This window comes from Triticum aestivum, chromosome 1D (genome assembly GCF_018294505.1).
Source record: "Triticum aestivum cultivar Chinese Spring chromosome 1D, IWGSC CS RefSeq v2.1, whole genome shotgun sequence".
Taxonomy (NCBI): Eukaryota; Viridiplantae; Streptophyta; class Magnoliopsida; order Poales; family Poaceae; genus Triticum; species Triticum aestivum.
In genome coordinates, this window is record NC_057796.1 from 86,270,409 (window position 1) to 86,292,014 (window position 21,606).

Sequence of the window (21,606 nt, forward strand, 5' to 3'; positions counted from 1 at the left end):
TATATGGCAGAGTATAGGAATACGATCCTACATGGGCCCAATACGTGCACTTTGGCAGCAGGCGAGCAGCCCATTAGGCCATTAGGTATTACCTGACTGCGCACGAGAGCCTGGACACGCACCCGGCCAGCCGCTTCCTTCCCCAATTCCCACGAACAGATACAGGAGCGGCGGCGCGAGGGCATGGCGAGCCACAGCCAGCCGCCGGCGCAGGAGTTCACCAGGGCCATCGCCGACGCGGCCGCCGCCGGTGAGGAGCAGGAGCTAGTACCCAGTCCCAGTGCGGGGCACGGCGCCGCATCACAGCCACAGAGACAGTGGGTCACGCCGCCGGCACCGCCGGCCGCCGCAGTTGTTGATGCCGCGGAGGGGAGCGTACCTCCAGTGCAGCAATTTGCTCCAACAACCTCAATCTCTAAGCCTAAGGTGAATCCCCTTTCAAGTTTCAAGTTCCAACTCTGAAATTTCATTCTTTGATTTGATTCATTGTGAAATCCGAACTGAATGTGTAGTTTCTATTTGATTCAGTGAGAAGTAGCTATAGATGTCATCAAGGAGTTAGGAACTGTTGATTTATTAGCATAAAAATAACAAAGGAATTGTATTTGAATTGTAGGCAGTACAGAATTCAAAACTCAAGAGGAAGAGCATCGCCATTGATTTGAAAACTTTATGGAGTAGAGCTGGGAAGAAATCTAGAGCATGTGCAGGGGCTCTAGTGAACACAAGTCCAATTGCAGAACATGTTCAGGTTGAGCAGCAAGTGCAGGTGCAGAACACTTCCCCATCGAATCAACTTCATAGCACTATGAGCTCCCCTTCAGTTCAAAATCAGCAGCAGCTACAGATTGTTGGTGCCACGAACACAAGTCCAATTGCAGAACCTGAGATTGAGCACGAAGCAAGCGAAGAATCTGAAAATATAGAGGAAGAGAATGACACTGAAGATGCAGTTTACGATGTTCAGCTGCTTGAACCTGATCCTGGGAAGAGGATTGCTATTGCAGATTATGATGTTAATGACCAGAACAGGATTAGAAGAGGATACATTGCAAAAGGGGCTTGTCGACCAAAAAAGTATGCTTTTCCACAACACCCTGTTGGAGGTATGCGTCGATTTGTAGCTAAATGGTTCAAGTCTTATAAATGGCTTGAGTATAGTAAAGAGCTAGATGCTGCTTTCTGCTTTGTATGTTATCTTTTCAAGGATAATTCACATGTTGGTGGGGATTGCTTTGTGAATGGAGGATTTAGAAATTGGAATCACAAGGCTAGTTTTGGGAAACATGTTGGTGGGATCAATAGTGCACACAACAAAGCACAAGAGAAATACAATTTCTTCATTGCACCCAAAACAACAATCGTAGAGTCATTTTCTTCAACCACCAAACAAGACAAGGTTCTATATATAGCTCGCTTGACATATTCTCTTAAATGCCTGAGGTTTCTTTTGGGTCAAGGGTTAGCTTTTCGTGGACATGATGAAAGAGAAGTTTCACTTAATAAAGGTAATTTCCTTGAGCTTCTACATTGGCTAGCAGAGAATTTTGAAGAAGTGAATAAGGTGGTTCTTAAGAATGCTCCAAAGAACAACAAAATGATAGCTCATGAAATACAAACAGACCTCATCAACTCTTGTGCCAAAGAAACTACTAGGCTTATGATGGAAGAGCTAGGTGATAGTTGTTTCTCAATACTTGCCGATGAATCAAGTGATGTGTATCTACAAGAACAATTGGCTCTTTGTCTGCGTTATGTTGATAAAATCGGAAGGGTGGTTGAGAGGTTTCTTGGTATTTTACATGTTGCAAACACCACATCTTTGACACTCAAAACAGCAATTGAGAGTTTGCTTATGGAACATGGTTTGACCTTCTCTAGAGTACGTGGGCAAGGGTACGATGGTGCTAGCAACATGAAGGGTCATGTCAATGGTCTAAAGAAACTAATTATGGATGAGTCCCCTTCTGCCTATTATGTGCATTGTTTTGCTCATCAACTTCAGTTATCTCTAGTTGCTGTTGCTAAGGAGAACCGTGATTGTGTTTTGTTCTTTCAACAACTTGCTAATCTATTGAATGTTCTTGGGATGTCTTGTAAGAAGATTAGAATGCTTCGTGTGGCTCAAGCTGAACGGATCATTAAAGCATTGGAATTGGAGGAAATTGAAACCGGTAAAGGCATGAATCAAGAGATGGGTTTGAGTAGGCCGGGTGACACTCGTTGGGGATCTCACCACAAAACTATTATGCATATTCTTCGCATGTATCCTTCAATCCGGCTAGTTCTTAACAAGTTAGTAAGAGACCCAACTCAAAGCAATGAGGCTATGCTTGCTGAAACTATGTTGACATATTTTGAGTCATTTGACTTTGTTTTCATGGCACACTTGTTGCAAACCATATTTGGGCACACCAATGACTTAAGTCGTGCTTTGCAAAAGAAAGATCAAGACATTGTTAATGCTGTTGAACTCATTCATTTGACAAAGATTCAATTGCAATTGTTGAGAGATGATGGTGGATGGGAAACTTTCCTTGAAGAGGTCACTTCTTATTGTGTCAAGCATAAAGTCAAAGTTCCTCAAATGGGTGGTAAGTACAAGCCACCTGGAAGACCCTCAAGATTCTACAAAAATCTCACGAATCTCCATCGCTTCCATGTTGAGATGTTTTTGGGTCTTATTGATAGGCAACTTCGAGAGCTTGGAGATAGATTTGATGAGGTAAACACTGAATTACTTCATTACATGGGATCATTCAGTCCGGTAAATTCTTTTGCTGCTTATCATAAGGAAAACTTGGTTAAGCTTGCGCATCTTTATCCCTTGGATTTCACGGAGGAAGATCTGATGCATATTCCTTATCAACTTACACACTTCATTACTGATATGCGTAGAGATGAGAGGTTTAGAAAGGTCAAAAACATAGTCGACCTTTCTATTATGCTTGTCGAGACAAACAAGAGTGTCACTTATAACCTTGTTTACAAGCTTCTCAAATTGGTTCTAATCCTACCAGTAGCAACAGCTAGTGTTGAGAGAGTGTTCTCTTCAATGACTTATGTGAAAAACAAGCTACGGAATAAAATGGGGAATCAACTCTTGAATGATTGCTTGGTTACATTTATTGAGAGGGAATTCTTTTTTGAAGTGAAGGATGATGTTGTCATTTCTCGTTTTCAAGCCATGACAAAGCGTATGGTCGAGTTGTAATTTTCTTATCTATTTTGTAATTTCCTTAATCTGTATTGCTGTTGCTGTGAACGAATTGGCTCCTCTGTTAAGGCCGATCCAGAATTGACTCATCTGTTTCAGTTGCTTGCTTCTGCTTTTATTGATACAGATGTTGTTGCTACTGACCAATTTGTATTGCTGTGAACGAATTGGCTCCTCTGTTAGTGTGAAAAAAAAATTTGAACACCCAATTCTAAATTCCTGGATCCGCCACTGGTCCCTCGATCGAAATTCCTGATCAGACCGGATTGCGGCGGCGCCACGACAGGTTGCCGGCCTGCAGTCCTCCTCACGGGACAAGCTGCGTTCGCGGTGCGCTCTCGCTGCCTGCCGGCTTCGACGGTGTGAGCCGGGGCGCCGCCCTTCCCCAAATCCGCAATCGAGTCGTGCGTCCGATCTGCCGCCTCCCCTCGACGTCCACGGCTCTGTGCTCTTCTGTGTTCTCTCCTAGCGCAGGCTGTGGGGGCGCTACGCCGCCATCTGCCGGCTCCTCATACAAGAGCGATGGACAAACTGAGCCCTGTGGGAAACAATCGCATCAGCTCAGCGACGTCCAGCGTTTCTCCTCTCGTGTTTCTTTGCACGCCTCATCTCCAAGCACGAAGCCACGACGAGATGTAAGTTTCATCATCATTGACCTGTTTTCTTGGTCATCAATTGATTCCCTCTTTTGATCTAAATATTCTGATTACTGCATGCCATTGCTCTAAATTTCTTGATTACTGCATGCCATTGCTCTAAATCTCTTGATTACTGCATGCCGCTGGAGTTGCTGTGTATAGGTGGTGATCCATAATACATGTGTGTTATGCCTTCCACATGTTTGACGTAATGCCCGACCGAATTGCGCACACAAAATTCGATGGAAACAGGAAGCAGCATGGCTTCCAGCTGTCAATCTTCGAGTTTCTATAAATTTTAAGCCCAATGTTCCTCTATGTCCCCGTTTCTTACCTCCTCACTCACCGAGCAGATCAAGAAGCAGCACCGAAGTCCCCCTGATGTTCCAATCTCCCATCTTTCCATGTTTGTCTCTCCATCTCTCTGAAAAAAAATAACAAGAACTAGTCCTCTCTATCTTTCTTTCTCTACATAAGGTCTAGTGCACTATTGAAGGATACATGTCTTGACGGAGAGATAAAACTCACATTATGCGTTGTAATTCAAATTATTAGTTATTTTTATTAGGTGGGTCATCAGCCTAAGGCAACAAGCCAAGAATCTTGAGGGGAGAGAATTTGACATCACAAATGATTATCTCTAGTAAGACCTTTTTCCTTGTATGTTTTTTGTCAATTATATTTCAACCTGCACCTTTCAAATATTATTTCTCTGTGTCCTTACTCCTTATACTAAGTCTACAAAAACAAAATACAGAAATAGCAAATCTAAGTATGCTCTAGATATTCAACATGTGAGACAATAGGTGAAAAAGACCAACAAAGCATCATTCTGGAAAGAAGATATCAACATTGGATTTGAATCTTCCACATTTTATCACAAAGAAAGACAGCTAAAAACTCACTTCCAATGGATGTGGCACAAACGAAAGGAACCAAGCAGGACTGAGTGCAAGTCTTGTATTCTTCATCTGCATATATTGATAATGTAGGGTCTATGTACAGTTGATTACACTCTAACTATCTTGTATGGACAAAAAATAATCATGATTCAGATCTTTTTATTTAATAATTAGCGTGTGAATTTTCTTGAGGTTGGCAGTTAGTATAGGTATATATCCGGTAAGGATTAGGGTGCAAGTGATGCAAATTCACATGAAGTTTAATATACAATGCAAGGAAACAATTGTATAGACTCACAAAATAATAGAACTTTTTGTTCTTCAGGCAAGCTGGAATGTTCTTGCATCACCAGTGAATGTGCTGCTACCCATAATATTGATTTAATTTTAAAATAAATAAGTAGACATCAAAATAAACTCATAAAACAATAGCACGACCAATGCCATAATTGAGTACGCTAGATGGTCTCTCCTAAAATAATTTTGTGATATTTAAATGAGCTAAATCATGAGTTTCACATATCTCTCTCTTGGTCAGAAATAGTTCTGTAATTTACAGTCATGATAAACCCAGAACATGATAAATCAAAAATAACTTTTGTCTTACAAATGTGAACCATCTTTTATATTGTAGTAGTCAAACTTACATATGTTTTACTGCATGTTTCATAGTAGGACATCTATTTACGAAACGGAAGGTAGCATACTTGTGGCTGCACAAACAATTATATTGTTTACATTGAGCTATCTTTTTTACTGCATGTTTTGTTGTAGGACATCTGTTTATGAAACGGAAGGTAGCATACTTGTGGCTGCACAAACAATTATATTGTTTACATCGAGCTAAAAGAATGACAAAAAAAATATTTACTTGCTAGACTAAAAGATCGATGGAAAAAATATTTCCCGAGTTTATAACTCTTATCAATTTTACCTCGACAAAGAGGCAGATCATTAATTTTGCAACCAACATTTCATTTGCATGGTACTCGGCAATCTGCACCGATGTGAATCCTACATCCCATCAGTTGAGTTATTCCACGACAATCTATCTGTGACCATAAAGTCCCACGTTGCTATCTGAACTGTGTGGTTTCTCTCTACCACAAGTGAAATCCACCTCGAATTGCCTATTTTTGGATCGCATTGGTTGTAGACACAATCCAGTCTCTACTAATGAAATATCGAAACAATATTAGTAACTCTATTAATGCACATAAATACAGAAAAGCAAAATATCTATCAGGACTACAATGACGACATGCCTGCAAACTTAATTCTTGAATTTGCATTACTAAGTATAATATATAACTGAAGTTTAACCAAGAACATTACACCATTGCATTTCTTTACAGAATTAGCCCACTATTGTGATGCAGTGCTTATTGTAGTAATTTCATTCAACTATGTTATAGAACTGAAGGTCCTACACTAAATTTCTCCAAGATTTCTAAAGAAAGCAAAAATAAGAAAATATTTGCCCTAAGATTTCTCCAAGAGATGCATACCAGGAGCAAAATTAATATATTGATGTAGATGACTTTAATCTTCATGTAAGGTGGATCAACTGCCATACAGGAGGGTCCAGGTACATGCTCATAAACTTGGCTCATGTTGCCGTGGCTAATCTAGCCTTATTTCTTGCTGCCGGTTTCTATGAACAAGAAACCAACAAAAGTAAAGTTCACTTTAATATAAAGTTTTAGCTGCAGCCAGAAAGAATTGCCAAGCTCTTGTATGTTTAGTCGGTGGACTTTAAAGAAAAATCATGGATAAATGAAGAAGCTAGATCTGGCCATATAGTGCAAGAAACAAGTAGTGAGCGAGTCAAAAGCTTAGTGATGAGAAAATAATGCATTGGTATTGAAGACAAATACCAGGGAAGCCTTAACAAATCGACTCTCACCCTTTCGGCGTCCGCCCAAGCAGGGACCATGAGAACTCCAAGAACCTCTCTTGAACCCATGGCTCATGTACAACTGGAGTAGTTGCTGCACCTTGAGTCCTGCCACGGTGCCTCTGTTCGATACGCTGGGAAGCAGGTAGAGATGAAGGTCGTACGTGACATAGAAGATGGCGAGCTACATCTTGCATCTACACACTGTTAGACCTTTCAGCCTGAGCATTTCATAGTTGTGGATGACACTAGGAGAGTTGGGACAATTTTCGTTGGTTTATTTCTCACACAATGCCATGCCAACCTGAGGGGTTGGGGATACATACTTATAGGTTGCTAGCCAGCCAAGCATATGCTAAGATGCTAGTCTAAGATGCTGCTAAGATGCCAGTCTAAGATGCTATCCTAACTGCCAGTCCTTGATGGTCAGGGATTCTATCCTAACTGCCACAAGGACCATGTGCTGCAGCCAAAGGACCATGTGCTGCAGCCCCACAAAGACCTTAGTACATAGACTTATCCATCACACACGGGGGCGACCTAGGCTCGTGTTCAACACTGCAGTTCTTGGTTGGTGTGTCAGGTAGCAAACCCGGGCAGCGGTGTGAGGCGGCAACGGCTGGACGCGATAGTAACCCTAGCTGTGGTCGCGCTCGCTCTTAACGAGAGAGGAAGAAGAAATCAGATCGGGGCTAGCGGGTTGATGAGGCAGGGAAGAGAGCTGGCGGGTCCACTCGTCGACGAGTATTTGTTTGAGAGAGGAGGCGAGGAAGCGACACACGAACATGCGAATCGACGTACCACAACCTACCATCACAACCGCACTCCCCTTTAATAGTAAAGATAGTAGGAATAACAATAGTTTCTTCCTTAAGAGGTTCATGAGCTCATCAACAAGCAAAGGATTTCTATTGCTGGTTCTTTAAAGACCGTTGGCTAATATCCTTTATTTTCATACCGTGGGATGGTACTTCCAATCGGTACAATGATTGTTGGATTTGATGGAACTGCGAGTGGCCCTTTGACATATGTTAGTGTTATTAAGCAGTACTTAGGTCTATGTCTAACAATTCTGCTCCTTTTCTATGGTCTGGTCTTGGTACTATGTTGATAGTGAGGGTGCAAGGCTCAAGGGAAGCAGCTGGTTCTGTAGTTCTTTGTATGCTTATGGTATCTTGGATGAGGGGTATGTTTTTTATACCTCTATATGTTGCTTTGCTCACAGTTCATATTATCTTGAAGTTGCATCCCTTATGTTTGTGCTTTACATTTCAGTTACAAATTCAACTTGTCAGTTGAGGAAGCTGCTGAGTTAGCATGGCGGGCTTTTATCACGCAATATTCTGTGACAGAGCTAGTGGTGGCTGTGTTCCTGGTGGTATGCATTCTGTTTCTTAGTTTCTATCCTGATATTTGTTTGTTCACACTCAATAAGCACGATACAACATGCATGCAGATTTGTTAAACACCTTGCCATTTATATCTTTCTTTTGAAATCACATACATAACTGTTTATTTGAGTTACTTATTGGCGAAGTTCAGAGATTTTTTTTCCCCATCGTGTAATGCACACCCTTAGGTTGGGAATAGAGATTACCGTCGAGACAATGGTGATAAATTAACCCACACCAAACATACATTGTTGTAGAGTATAGAAGGTGCTGTAGAGTATAGACATGGGTCTAGACATCTAGACAAACCTACCTAGGATTTCTAAAACAATATAATTATAATGGTACATGTAAATTACATGCGTAGATTTATTCTTTTTGTATACGGCTTTCATGTTAGTAGATTCTAAAAAATATGGTGTGATGTACAAAGAATTATGGTCAACGGTATGTTTTTCTTTATGTTCGCCTTTTCTTTTTCCTTCTTAATTTTTTTGAACCTTTTTCAAATTTGTGAACAATTTTCAATTTTCTAAAATATTGAATTATCAAATATTTTCCAAATTCGTGAATATTTTTTGAAATTTTTGAACCTTTTCCAATGGTGAATAGTTTTTGAATATCTGAACATTTTTCGAATACGTAAGCGATTTTGGAATTTGCGAAGAGTTTTTAGAATCCATGAACAATTTTGAATTTGCCGTGAACATTTTTTGAATTCCTTAACATTTTTTGAATTCGTGAACATTTTTGGAATTCATACTTGTCTTGAATATGAGAATATTTTTCAAACACAATAACATTTTTGGATTTGTGAACATTGTTTTAGAGTCCACGATCATTTTTTGAATTCGACGTGAACATTTAACAATTTTTCGTATTCATGTACTTTATTTGAATTCATGAACTTGTTTTGAATACATGAACATTTTTTAATATGTGATCATTTTATGAATACGTGAACATTTTTGGAATTCACAATTTTTTTTAATCCGTGAACTTTCTTTGAATACATGAACTTTTTCTGGAATTGGCAAACATTTTTCGAATTCGCAAACATATTTTTTGAATTTGTGAACATTTATTTAATTCGCAAACTCTTTTTTTTAATTTGCCTGAGTTGTTAGTAGATTTGAAGGATATGTTGTGATGTATAAAGAATTATGGTCAATGCTATGTTTAGTGTTTGGGTCATTATTATTTGGAAGCAAGATAAAAAAAGAAGATTATCATTTGGGCTTGATAGAGTATGATTTTATCCCACTCAAACGCGTGTCCCACCTTGGTTAAGATACACCAACCATTTTGGTAGCAGGCCTATAACTCATCTCAACAATTTTGTTTAGGCCTCAATCCGCTAATAGGCTAGGCATCATCTCCTTTCCCGTATTTCTTTTAGTCTCACTCCCAAAGACTTACGATCCAACAGAGGGAATGACAACATCCATGGTAACATTGTCCCCTTCGGTTGTTCATGCCACTTGAGAGGATGAAGGCTCTAACAACATCATGCGAGAGGCATCGGCGCTAGTGATTTTGCCACCATCCTGGCCACGACGACAATGCCGCAGAGCATATAGTGGAGGGTAGACTAGGAAAGTGGAGCGACGGCGCCGCGGGAAGAGGTGCACTCGAACGGGGGGCACAGCATTTTGTTTCTTCTTCTGGGCGAGTGTCAGGCAGATAGACAAGTCTCCCAACAAAATGTCGATAAAGCGTTAGATTAGCCAATGGATCAACATCAGTAGCAGGGAAGTGAACATTGAGCTCCATGGGAGTCTCAATAGTGCGCTCATCAGTAAGAGCAACACGAGTAAGAAGATCCTGGATTATTATTTTTGAGCAAGAAGGGACCTCAGTCCCAAGAAAGTAGCAGAGAGGGCCAAGATAAGACATAAGAAACTGCATAACATGCCTTCACAAAGGCAATATACTCATGGTCTGCGTCGATGATGATCATGTCATCAACATGAAGAAGATTCCTACCAAGAGCAGAAAGGAGGGCAAACAACGTTGGATCTTGAGCACTCGCTGAAAACCAACAACATCCACCGTAGAGGCAAAACGCTCAAACCAGGTGCGGGAGGCTTGCTTAAAGCCATAGAGAGCGATGAAGACGACTTAGCATGTCATAAGGAGTAGAATACGCAGGTGGTGGTTGTATGTAAACTTCCTCACGCAGCTCACTATTAAAGAAAGGCATTATTAACGTTAAGCCTAGACACGAACTGGTGGTGAACAGAGGCCACAAGCATATGGTTTTGTAGGAGCAAGAGTCTCATCATAATCAGGACCAAGCTCCTGATGAAAGCCATGACCCACAAGTTTTCTAATGCTCAAGAGAACCATCAGAGTGAGTCCTAACCTTGTAGACCCACCAAGTGATGGGACGAACACGAGGAGGAACAGAAACAATATCCCACGTGTCGATGCACTCAAGAGCAGCAATCTCCTGTGTCATCACAAGGTGCCATTTGGTATGAACAACATCACAACAAGAAGTCGGCTCAAGAATAGCACCGCCAACGTTTGGAAGACCAAGGTGGTCAACAGGCCGAAGCGGACAAGGACGCAAGCCATAAGTAGGCCAAGACGGGGAAGATGGCACATCAGTAGATGCATCGACAACACGCAGACGACCTATCTAGAAGTTAGGATTTTTTTTTGGAAGAATACGAGCTGGAAGTTAGGATTTTTTTGGAAGAATACGAGCTGGAATCATCGAGGGATAAACTCAGGTGATGGAGACAAGGAAACCACCGGTGATGAAGGTCTAGAATCATGTGATAAGCGAGGTGAGGAAATCATAGGAGATGATGACGTTGGTTCTACAATAATCAGAGAAGCATGAGCAGTACGACGATTGGATAAGGGCTCAATAGGAGTGGTAGGAGTGTCGGGAAAATTGTGGGAAGAAATATACTCCACTTAAAAGGCCAAAGAAGATGGACGCGGGTCGAAGGGAGGAGACTCTACAAAAGTCACATCCTAAGAAATAGGCATCCGACGACCAACGTGATCCAAATAACGATATCCCTTATGCTCATCGTTGTATTCTAAGAAGACACACTCAACAGACTGAGAAGTCAGTTTGGTGCATTCACGAGGGGGAAGAAGGACATAGCAAACACTACAAAAAAATTGAAGCGCCGAATAAACGATCAAATAGACGCTTGAAAGGAGCGCCACCCTGCAGAGCAATGGATTGCTGAAGGTTGATTAGATAGATGGAAGTGGAGATAGACTCGGCCCAAAAGTGCGGTGAAAGAGAGGCGGTGACCATCAATGGACGAGCCGTCTCAAGAAGGTGACGATGCTTGCGCTCGGCCACACCATTTTGAGCATGAGCACCAGGATAAGAGAACCAAAGTCTGCTCAGCAAGGATTCCACGCAACAGCTTGGAGATATACTCTCCACCAGAGTCACCATAGAACACATGAATAGGCGTAGAGAATTGAGTGTGAACCATGGCAGCAAAAGGCTTATAGATAAGACCTCACTACGAGAAGAAATAAAGTATATATCCAGGTGTGTTTAGAGAAGTCACTAGCGGAGGCAAAGGGAGATGATCTCTCGAGATCAGAGTGAACAAGGTCTAAAGGATGCTGAGACATTGTCTCGCTATGAGTATAAGGTAACCGGACCACGTATTAGAGACATCATCGGAGACGGATCCAAGAAGATCACGTCGAACTAAGGATGAGAGATCATAAGTGACCCAAGGCGATGATGCCACTCTTGAACATATCTGGTAGACAAGGCAGAGATTGGCGGCACTGGCATTAGACGGACTTGATTCGGCATCCCACTTGTGTCACGCCCACGATGCGGCTATATCTCCCACGTGTCGAGGCACGACTTAGAGGCATAACCGCATTGTGGTTTTGTCGCAAGAAGGGTCATCTTCACACAATCCCATGTAATGAACAAGAATGGGATAACTAGAGTTGGCTTACAATCGCCACTTCACACAATACATGAATATGAATCATACATCATCCAAAAATACACACATAGAGCGACTACGGTCAAGATCCAAATGAAAATAAGATAACCCCAAATGCTAGATCCCCGATCGTCCCAACTGGGCTCCACTACTGATCATCAGGAAAAGACACATAGTAACAACCACGTTCCTCGTCGAACTCCCACTTGAGGTCGATCCCATCATCTGCACTGGCATCGTCGGCACCTGCATCTGTTTTGGTAGAATCTGTGAGTCACGAGGACTCAGCAATCTCACACCCGCGAGATCAAGACTATTTAAGCTTATAGGAAAAGATGGTGTAATGAGGTGAAGCTGCAGCAGGCACTAAGCATATATGGTGGCTAACATACGCAAAAGAGAGCGAGAAGAGAAGCAGCGGAACGGTCGTCAACTAGTAATGACCAAGAAGTGATCCTGAACTCCTACTTACGTCATTCATAACTCAAACCGTGTTCACTTCCCGGACTCTGCCGAGAAGAGACCATCACGGCTACACACACAGTTGATGTATTTTAATTGGGTCAAGTGACAAGTTCTCTACAACCGGACATTAACAAATTCCCATCTGCCTCATAACCGTGGGCACGGCTTTCGAAAGATAATACCCTGCAGGGGTGTCCCAACTTAGCCCATCATAAGCTCTCACGGTCAACGAAGGATAAACCTTCTCCCGGAAAGACCCGATCAGTCTCGGAATCCCGGTTTACAAGACATTTCGACAATGGTAAAACAAGACCAGCAAAGCCGCCCGATGCGCCGACAAATCCCGATAGGAGCTGCACATATCTCGTTCTCAGGGCACACCAGATAAGACATCCTACAAGTAAAACCAGACCTCGAGTTTCCACGAGGGGGCCCCGCAGTCTACTCAGTTCGGACCAACACTCGAAGGAGCACTGGCCCGGGGGGGGGGGTTAAAATAAGATGACCCTCGGGCTCGCGAAAACCCGGGGGAAAGGCTTAGGTGGCAAATGGTAAAACCAAGGTTGGGCCTTGCTGGAGGAGTTTTATTCAAGGCGAACTGTCAAGGGGGTCCCATAAATCACCTGACCGCGTAAGGAACGCAAACTCAAGGAACATAATACCGGTATGACGGAAACTAGGGCGACAAGAGTGGAACAAAACACCAGGCATAAGGCCGAGCCTTCCACCCCTTACCAAATATATAGATGCATTAATTAAATAAGAGATATTGTGATATCTCAAAATATCCCGGTTCCAACATGGAACAACTTCAACTTCACCTGCAACTAGCAACGCTATAAGAAGGGCTGAGCAAAAGCGGTAACTTAGCCAAACAACGGTTAGCTAGGAAAGGATGGTTAGAGGCTGACATGGCAATATGGGAGGCATGATATAGCAAGTGATAGGTAGCGCAGCATGGCAATAGAACGAACAACTAGCAAAGCAAAGATAGAAGTGATTTCGAGGGGTGGTCATCTTGCCTGCAAGGTTCTCAGAGTTGTCAAAAGCTTGATCCTCGTAAGCGTACTCAACAGGTTCCTCGTTCGCAAACTCGTCTCCCGGCTCTACCCAAGACAAGAACACAAGCAATGGAACCACAATCAAACACGGGAAATGCACAAGCGACATGATGCAATACATGAATGATATGCAAGATATGAGATGCGATGCATATGCGTGATCCGGAAGAAAAATGATGAACAAGGCAGTAACTTGGCAAACCAAGCATGCCACTGGAAAGATGAGATGATTTCGGTTGAAATCGATATAAAGATCACCGGAAACGGATGCACGGTTTGCAAATGGCAAGCAAAACAAGAATGACACGAATCTGCGATTAACAGCATGATAGCACTTAGAATGCAACAAGTAACAATGCTACAGCACTCCAACATAGCAACAAAGCATATGGCAGTAAGCTACAGGAGATGCTTGACAAAAGATGAACACTGAGCTACGGCTAGATCACAACATAACAGGCTCAAACAAGCATGGCAAAAGTGCAAAAGATATCAGGTTCACAGACTTAGTGAAATTACTGGACATGCCTGAAACAGCATCAGGTAGCAATTTTCAGAGCACGAAATCAACATGTTACCAGGAACTTAACATAGCAAAACAAGGCATGGAAGTATTCTACTAAATGCATATGACAAAAGTCCCTTACTGACCATAAGCCAAAAAGGACCAGAAAATATGATGGCAACCATGTGAACATAGCAAGTTTCGTTAACAGGTTTCAGACTTTGCAGAAAACAGAGCATGGCAGAAACAGTAATATGAAGGCATCTTGATGAGCTTGATGCACTCACCACAAAGCAATGCATGACAAAACAAGCATACCTACAGCAAGATGGATGTTTATGAAGCCATCCATGGCAAGAACAAGTACATAGCATGTATGGATCAACTACAATAAGCTTGGCAAAATTGAATATCATGTTAACAATCTGCCAGAAATATTTTATAGCAAAAGTAGAGCAAGATTGAGTCATGCTATGGCACTCCATAATTGCAAACCAAGGCAGGAATGGATCAATTACAACAATAGCTACAAAACATCCTACTGAATATCTCCAAAATAAGCATCGATCTCTCTGTAGCATCAAGTTTACATGGCAACAAAATAACAGCAGACAAAGACTTAGAGAATTCACTAAGTCCCTGAAATCAGAAACATTATGGGGCCTAGTTTGCATGCTTGTGCTAGTCACCACAGAGATCACAAAAATACATGGCATACACCACTGGAAAGATGGCATGGCATACAACAAAACACATGTAGAGCTCATGCCCATAAGATGCACAGATTAAATGATACAAAAATAACAAATCCTCAAGTTCTGCTAAGTAACAGCAGACAACAGCAACTAGCACTCTTGCACTAGAGATTTTGGCATCAAGATGGACTCAAATGAACATGGTGAAATGGAACAAAATAAAGAGCATCATGAGACGAACATTTAGGTATATTACACGCGCGAAACGGAGCTATATGCAGAGAGTTATGATGCGTAGAACAGGTGCACATATTGTGAAAATCTAAGACAGAAATATTTCGGGGGATCTCGGGGTCAACCTTCGGGTTTGACCAGATCGGGATCTGGCCGAGGGAGCTCGACGAGCGGCCGGAGGTTCGAGGTCGCCGGCGTCCGGCGTGGAGGAGAGAGACGGCGGGGCGGCGAGGTGGAGGAAGGAGGCGGCGACGGAGGGCGATGGCGGAGACGGGCGGCGCCGGCGGGCACCGGGGCGGCGGCGAGGTCGCGCGGGGCCGGCGGGGCTCGCCGGCGGAGCGGCGGCGGCGGCGCGGGGCGAGGAGGAGGCGCGGCTGAGGGCGCGCGGCGGCGTACAGGCCGGGAGGGCCCGCGGCGGGCCGGCGCGGTGGAGGCGACCGGGGCGCTGACGTGGCGGCCTCCGGTTCGCCGGGCGCGGCGGCGGGGAGGTGTCCGGCGCGGACCGGACACGTCCGGCGGCGGAGAGGGAGCGGGGCTAGGGTTGGACTGCGAATGTTTTCGGGAGGGGATGCAAATATATAGCTAGAGGGAGCTAGGAGAGTCCAAATGTGGTGCGGTTTTCGCCCACACAATCGTGATCAAACGACCTAGAGCATGGAAGAGAGTTAGGTGGGTTTTGGGCTGTTTAGAGAGGGGGGGTTTTCTGCAACACACAGAAGGCATCTGCGGTTACCCGGTTAACCGTTGGAGTACCAAACGACCTCCAAATGGAACGAAACTTGACCGGTGGTATACCAAAGCCACTTGACAAGCCTCGGTCCATTCCGAGAACGTTTAACACCCGCTCACGAAAAGAAACAAGAGGGGTGCGCCGAAGGAGGTGGGAGCGCCGGATTGCAAAACGGACAACGGGGAAAATGCTCGGATGCATGAGACGAACACGTATGCAAATGCAATGCACATGATGACATGGTATGAGATGCATGACATGAACAAAATACAAAACGACAAACAAAACCCGACCACGAAGGGAATATCATAACACATGGCCGAAAATGGCAAGAGTTGGGGTTACAAATATGGAAAGTTACATCCGGGGTGTTACAACTTGCCTGTCCACTCTTCGTACCCGCTGATCTGGCTGGGTGTTCCTTTCATGTTTGCGGGTTGTGTGCCACGTGCTTGAGTAAGCACCCCAGGTTCTCCTACTGTGTGCCCTTGGCCTCGACTTTAGGTAGTGCCTGTCCTCGGCTCATTCCGTGCATAATCCAGGTACGTGTCGGCTGTCCGAGCTCCTGCTCACCATTGGTGGTGCTCGAGCGTGCGGTTATGGTGTCACACATAAAGGGAACACGGGATGTGGGATTGAGACAGTGCTCGTAGCAACCCGCAGCAAGGCAAAGGATGCCCATCCAGGCTGGTAGGGAGCGGAGGTGGTCACAAAGGTGGACGTTGACTCCATAGGAGTCTCAATAGTGCGCTCATCAGTAAGAGTAGCATGATTAAGAAGATCCTGGACATACTTCTCTTAGAAAATAAATAAGTCATTAGAGGTAGAAGTACCGAAGAGGACCAAGATCGGACATAAGAAATTCACTATGATGAGCCTTCACCAAGGATGTACTTAGAGTCGTTGCAAGCGATGATCGACATGTAGAAGAGGTGTTCGGGCACGAGTTGAATGGTGGACCGAAAGTGTAGGATAATGAGCACTCGTAAAAAACTAGCCGCAATCACCATTGTGACGAAGCGCTCAAACCAGGCACGAGGGGTTTGCTTAGGGCCATATAGACAACGGCGAAGACAACAAACCATGCCATTAGGAAGAGAACCTAGGTGGTGGCTACTTGTAGGCATTCTTGACATCAAGCTGAGAGACAGACTAGCGATGAATAGAAGCCACATTGAGAAATGTGTGAAGAGTGGTCAAGTGGGCCATATATATAGGAGTAAATGTCTCTTCGTAGTCATGACCATGTTCTCACCACTAAATGAGCTTTGTAACGCTCAAGAGTATCATGAGTCTTAACCTTGTAGACCTACTTACAAGTGATGAGACGAGCACGAGGAGGAAGGGAAATGAGATTCCACGTGCCGACGCGGGCAAGAGCGTCAATCTTCGATACCATCACATGCAGCCATTTGGGATGAACAACCTCACGGCAAGTAATCGTGTCGGGAAGAGCTGCGCAGTAAACATAGCGGTCAATAGGCAGGAGCGAGCGAGCTCGAAAGCCATAAGCAGGCTAAGCTGGAGGCGGTGCGTTGCCAACGAAAGAAGATATAATAGTTGAGGGAGATGGCTTATCACAAGAATCCACAAGACGCGGACCACCAGTGTAGTAAAGTTGAGGAACATGAGCAAAAGAAGGAACATATAAAAAGTCAAAGTGAGTCATGAGATTCTCACCAAGTGATGTGACGAACACGAGGAGGAAGAGAAACAATATCCCACGTGCCGATGTGCTTAAGAGTAACAATCTCCTCTGCCATCGCAAGGTGCCATTTGGTATGAATAACATCACAATAAGAAGTCGGTTCAAGAACACCGGCGCCAATGCTTGGAAGACCAAGGCGGTCAACAGGCGGAAGCGGACGAGGAAGCAAGCCATAAGTAGGCCGAGAGGGGAAGTGGCACATCAGTAGACACATTCAGAACATGCGGACAATGTATATGAAAGTGAGGAAAAGATGGAAGAATACGAGAAGAAATCATCGGGATAAACTCAGGTGATTGAGACAAGGAATCCACAATTGATGAAAGTGTAGAGTCCTATGATAAGCGAGGTGAGGAAATCATAGGAGATGATGGCATTGGATCTGCAATTATCGGAGAAGCAGGAGCAATACAACGAATGGATAAGGGAGTGATAGTAGTGTTGGATTTAAAAAAAGAGAGATTTCCTCCATTGAAATGGTCAAGGAAGATGGACGCGGGTAGAAGGGATGACACTCATCAAAAGTCATATCCCTAGAAATAGGCATCTGACACCCAACATGATCCCAATAATGATATTCCTTATACTCATCGTTGTATCCTAAGAAGACACACTCAACAGACCGAGGAGTCAGTTTGGTGCGTTCACGTGGGCACGAAGGACATAGCAAGCACAACCAAACAATTGAAGCGCCGAATAATCAGGAAAGCATCAAATAGACGCTCGAAAGGAGCGCCACCCTGCAGAGCAATGGATTGCTGAAGGTTGATTAGATAGATGGAAGTGGAGATAGACTCGGCCCAAAAGTGCGGTGAAAGAGAGGCGGTGACCATTAATGGACGAGCCGTCTCAAGAAGGTGACGATGTTTGCGCTCGGCCACACCATTTTGAGCATGAGCACCAGGATAAGAGAACCAAAGTCTGCTCAGCAAGGATTCCACGCAACAGCTTGGAGATATACTCTCCACCAGAGTCACCATAGAACACATGAATAGGCGTAGAGAATTGAGTGTGAACCATGGCAGCAAAAGGCTTATAGATAAGACCTCACTACGAGAAGAAATAAAGTATATATCCAGGTGTGTTGAGAGAAGTCAGTAGCGTTGGCAAAGGGAGATGATCTCTCGAGATCAGAGTGAACAAGGTCTAAAGGAGATGCCGAGACATTGTCTCGCTATGAGTATAAGGTAACTGGACCATGTATTAGAGACATCATCGGAGACGGATCCAAGAAGATCACGTCGAACTAAGGATGAGAGATCACAAGTGACCCAAGGCGATGATGCCACTCTTGAACATATCTGGTAGACAAGGCAGAGATTGGCGGCACTGGCATTAGAGGGACTTGATCCGGCATCCCACTTGCCTGTCCACTCTTCGTACCCCACTGATCTGGCTGGGTGTTCCTTTCATGTTTGCGGGTTGTGTGCCACGTGCTTGATTAAGCACCCTAGGTTCTCCTACTGTGCGCCCTTGGCCTCGACTTTAGGTAGCGCCTGTCCTCGGCTCGTCCCGTGCATAATCCAGGTACGCGTCGACTGTCCGAGCTCCTGCTCACCATTGGTGGTGCTCGAGCGTGCGGTTATGGTGTCACACATAAAGGGAACACGGGATGTGGGATTGAGACAGTGCTCGTAGCAACCCGCAGCAAGGCAAAGGATGCCCATCCAGGCTGGTAGGGAGCGGAGGTGGTCACAAAGGTGGACGTTGACTCCATCAGAGTCTCAGCAGTGCGCTCATCAGAAAGAGTAGCACGAGTAAGAAGATCCTGGACATACTTCTCTTAGAAAATAAAGAAGTCATTAGAGATAGAAGATACCTCAATCTCAAGGAAGTACCAAAGGGACCAAGATCGGACATAAGAAATTCACTTTGACGAGCCTTCACCAAGGCAATGTACTTAAGAGTCGTTGCCAGTGATGATCGACATGTAGAAGAAGTGTTCGACCACGAGTTTTATGGTGGGCCGAAAGTGTAGGATAATGAGCACTCGCCAAAAACTAGCCGCAATCACCACTGAGACGAAGCGCTCAAACCAGGCACGAGGGGTTTGCTTAGGGCCATATAGACAACGACGACTAACCATGCCATTAGGAAGATAACCTAGGTGGTGGCTACTTGTAGGCATTCTTGACATCAAGCTGAGAGACAGACTGGCAACGAATAGAAGCCACATTGAGAAGTGTGCGAAGAGCGGTCATGTGGGCCATATATATAGGAGCAGATGTCTCTTCGTAGTCATGACCATGCTCTCACCACTAAACGTGCTTTGTAACGCTCAAGAGGATCATCAGTCTTAACCTTGTAGAGCCACTTACAAGTGATGAAACGAGCACGAGGAGGAAGGGATATGAGATTTCACGTGCCGATGCGGGCAAGTGCATCAATCTTCGATGCCATCACATGCAGCCATTTGGGATGAGCAACCTCACGGCAAGAAGTCGTCTCGGCAAGAGCTGCGCAGTAACCATAGCGGTCAATAGGCAGAAGCGGGCGAGCTCGAAAGCCATAAGTAGGCTAAACTGGAGCGGTGCGTTGCCAACGAAAGAAGATATAATAGTCGAGGGAGATGGCTTATCAGAAGAACCCACAACACGCGGACCATGTGTGTAGTAAAGTTGAGGAACATGAGCAAAAGAAGGAACATATAAAAAGTCAAAGTGAGTCATAACATTCCCACCAAGTGATGGGATGAACACGAGGAGCAAGAGAAACAATATCCCACGTGTCGATGCGCTCAAGAGCAACAATCTCCTCTGCCATCGCAAGGTGCCATTTGGTATGAATAACATCATGATAAGAAGTCGGCTCAAGAACATTAGCGCCAACGCTTGGAAGACCAAGGCGGTCAACAGGTGGAAGCGGATGAGGAAGCAAGCCATAAGTAGGCCGAGAGGGGAAGTGGCACATCAGTAGACACATTCACAACACGCGGACTATGTATATAAAAGTGAGGAAAAGATCGAAGAATACGAGTAGAAATCATCGGGATAAACTCAGGTGATGGAGACAAGGAAGCCACAACTGATGAAGGTGTAGAATCCTGTGATAAGCGAGGTGAGGAAATCATAGGAGATGATGGCATTGGATCTGAAATTATCTGAGAAGCGGGAGCAGTACAACGAATGGATAAGGGAGTGATAGGAGTGTTGGATTAACAAAAGGAGATTTCCTCCATTGAAAAGGTCGAGGAAGATGGACGCGGGTAGAAGGGATGAGACTCATCAAAAGTCATCCCGAGAAACAGGCATCTGACGCCCAACATGATCTCAATTAATGATATCCCTTATGCTCATCGTTGTATCCTAAGAAGACACACTCAACGGACTAAGCAGTCAGTCTGGTGCGTTCATGTGGGCAAGAAGGACATAGCAAACACAACCAAACAATTGAAGCGTCGAATAATCAGGAAAGCATCAAATAGACGCTCGAAAGGAGCGCCACCCTGCAGAGCAATGGATTGATGAAGGTTGATGAGATAGATGGAAGTGGAGACAGACTCGGCCCAAAATTGCGACGGAAGAGAGGCACTAAACATCAATTGACAAGCTGTCTCAAGGTGACGATGCTTGCGCCCAACCACGCCATTCTGAGCATGAGCACCAGGATAAGGGAACGGAAGTGTGCTCATGAAGGATTCCATGCAACAACTTGGAGAGATATATTCTCCACCAGAGTCTATCACAGAATAGACGAATATGCGTAGAGAACTGAGTGTGAACCATGGAAACAAAAGGCTTATTGATAAGATCCCACTATGAGAAGAAATAAAGTATATCCATGTGTGCCGACAGAAGTCACTAGCGATGACCTTCTTTCGACGCAAAGGAAGATGGACCCTCGACATTAGAGTGAACATGGTTGAAAGGACCCCGAGACACTGTCTCGCTATGAGTATAAGGTAACTGGACCTGTTTATGAAGTCGACAACCTTGATGGTTTAGAGACATCGTCGGAGAAGGATCCAAGAAGGCCACATTGAACTAAGGATGAGAGATTTCAAGTGACCCAAGGCGATGATTCCACTACTGAAATAGTTGGTAGGCAAGGCAACAGAGTCTGAGACCGGGGCGGTGGCAGCAAAGGGACTTGATCCAGCATCCCACGTACCTGTGCACTCTTCGTACCCTGCCGATTTGGCTTGGTGTTCTTCTCCTGTTTGTGGGTTGTGTGCCATGCACTTGATTACGCACCCTAGGTTCTACTATGCGCCCTT

General features: G+C 44.4%; 1 protein-coding gene across 3 annotated transcripts in view; it reads left to right on the top strand.

The window, feature by feature from the left end:
* Positions 1–3,333: 3,333 nt before the first annotated feature.
* The window catches only part of LOC123180487 (uncharacterized), a 33,608-nt gene continuing 15,335 nt past the window's right edge, over positions 3,334–21,606 (top strand). Inside the window, exons 1-4 of one of the 3 annotated variants that reach the window (XM_044592561.1) lie at positions 3,334–3,852; positions 4,424–4,498; positions 7,769–7,840; positions 7,930–8,032. In XM_044592561.1, coding sequence (XP_044448496.1) covers positions 3,740–3,852; positions 4,424–4,498; positions 7,769–7,840; positions 7,930–8,032 — 363 coding nt within the window. In that variant the 5' untranslated portion in view covers positions 3,334–3,739. The remainder of the gene's footprint in view (positions 3,853–4,423; positions 4,499–7,768; positions 7,841–7,929; positions 8,033–21,606) is intronic. The other 2 variants (XM_044592560.1, XM_044592562.1) reach the window with 2 other exon arrangements.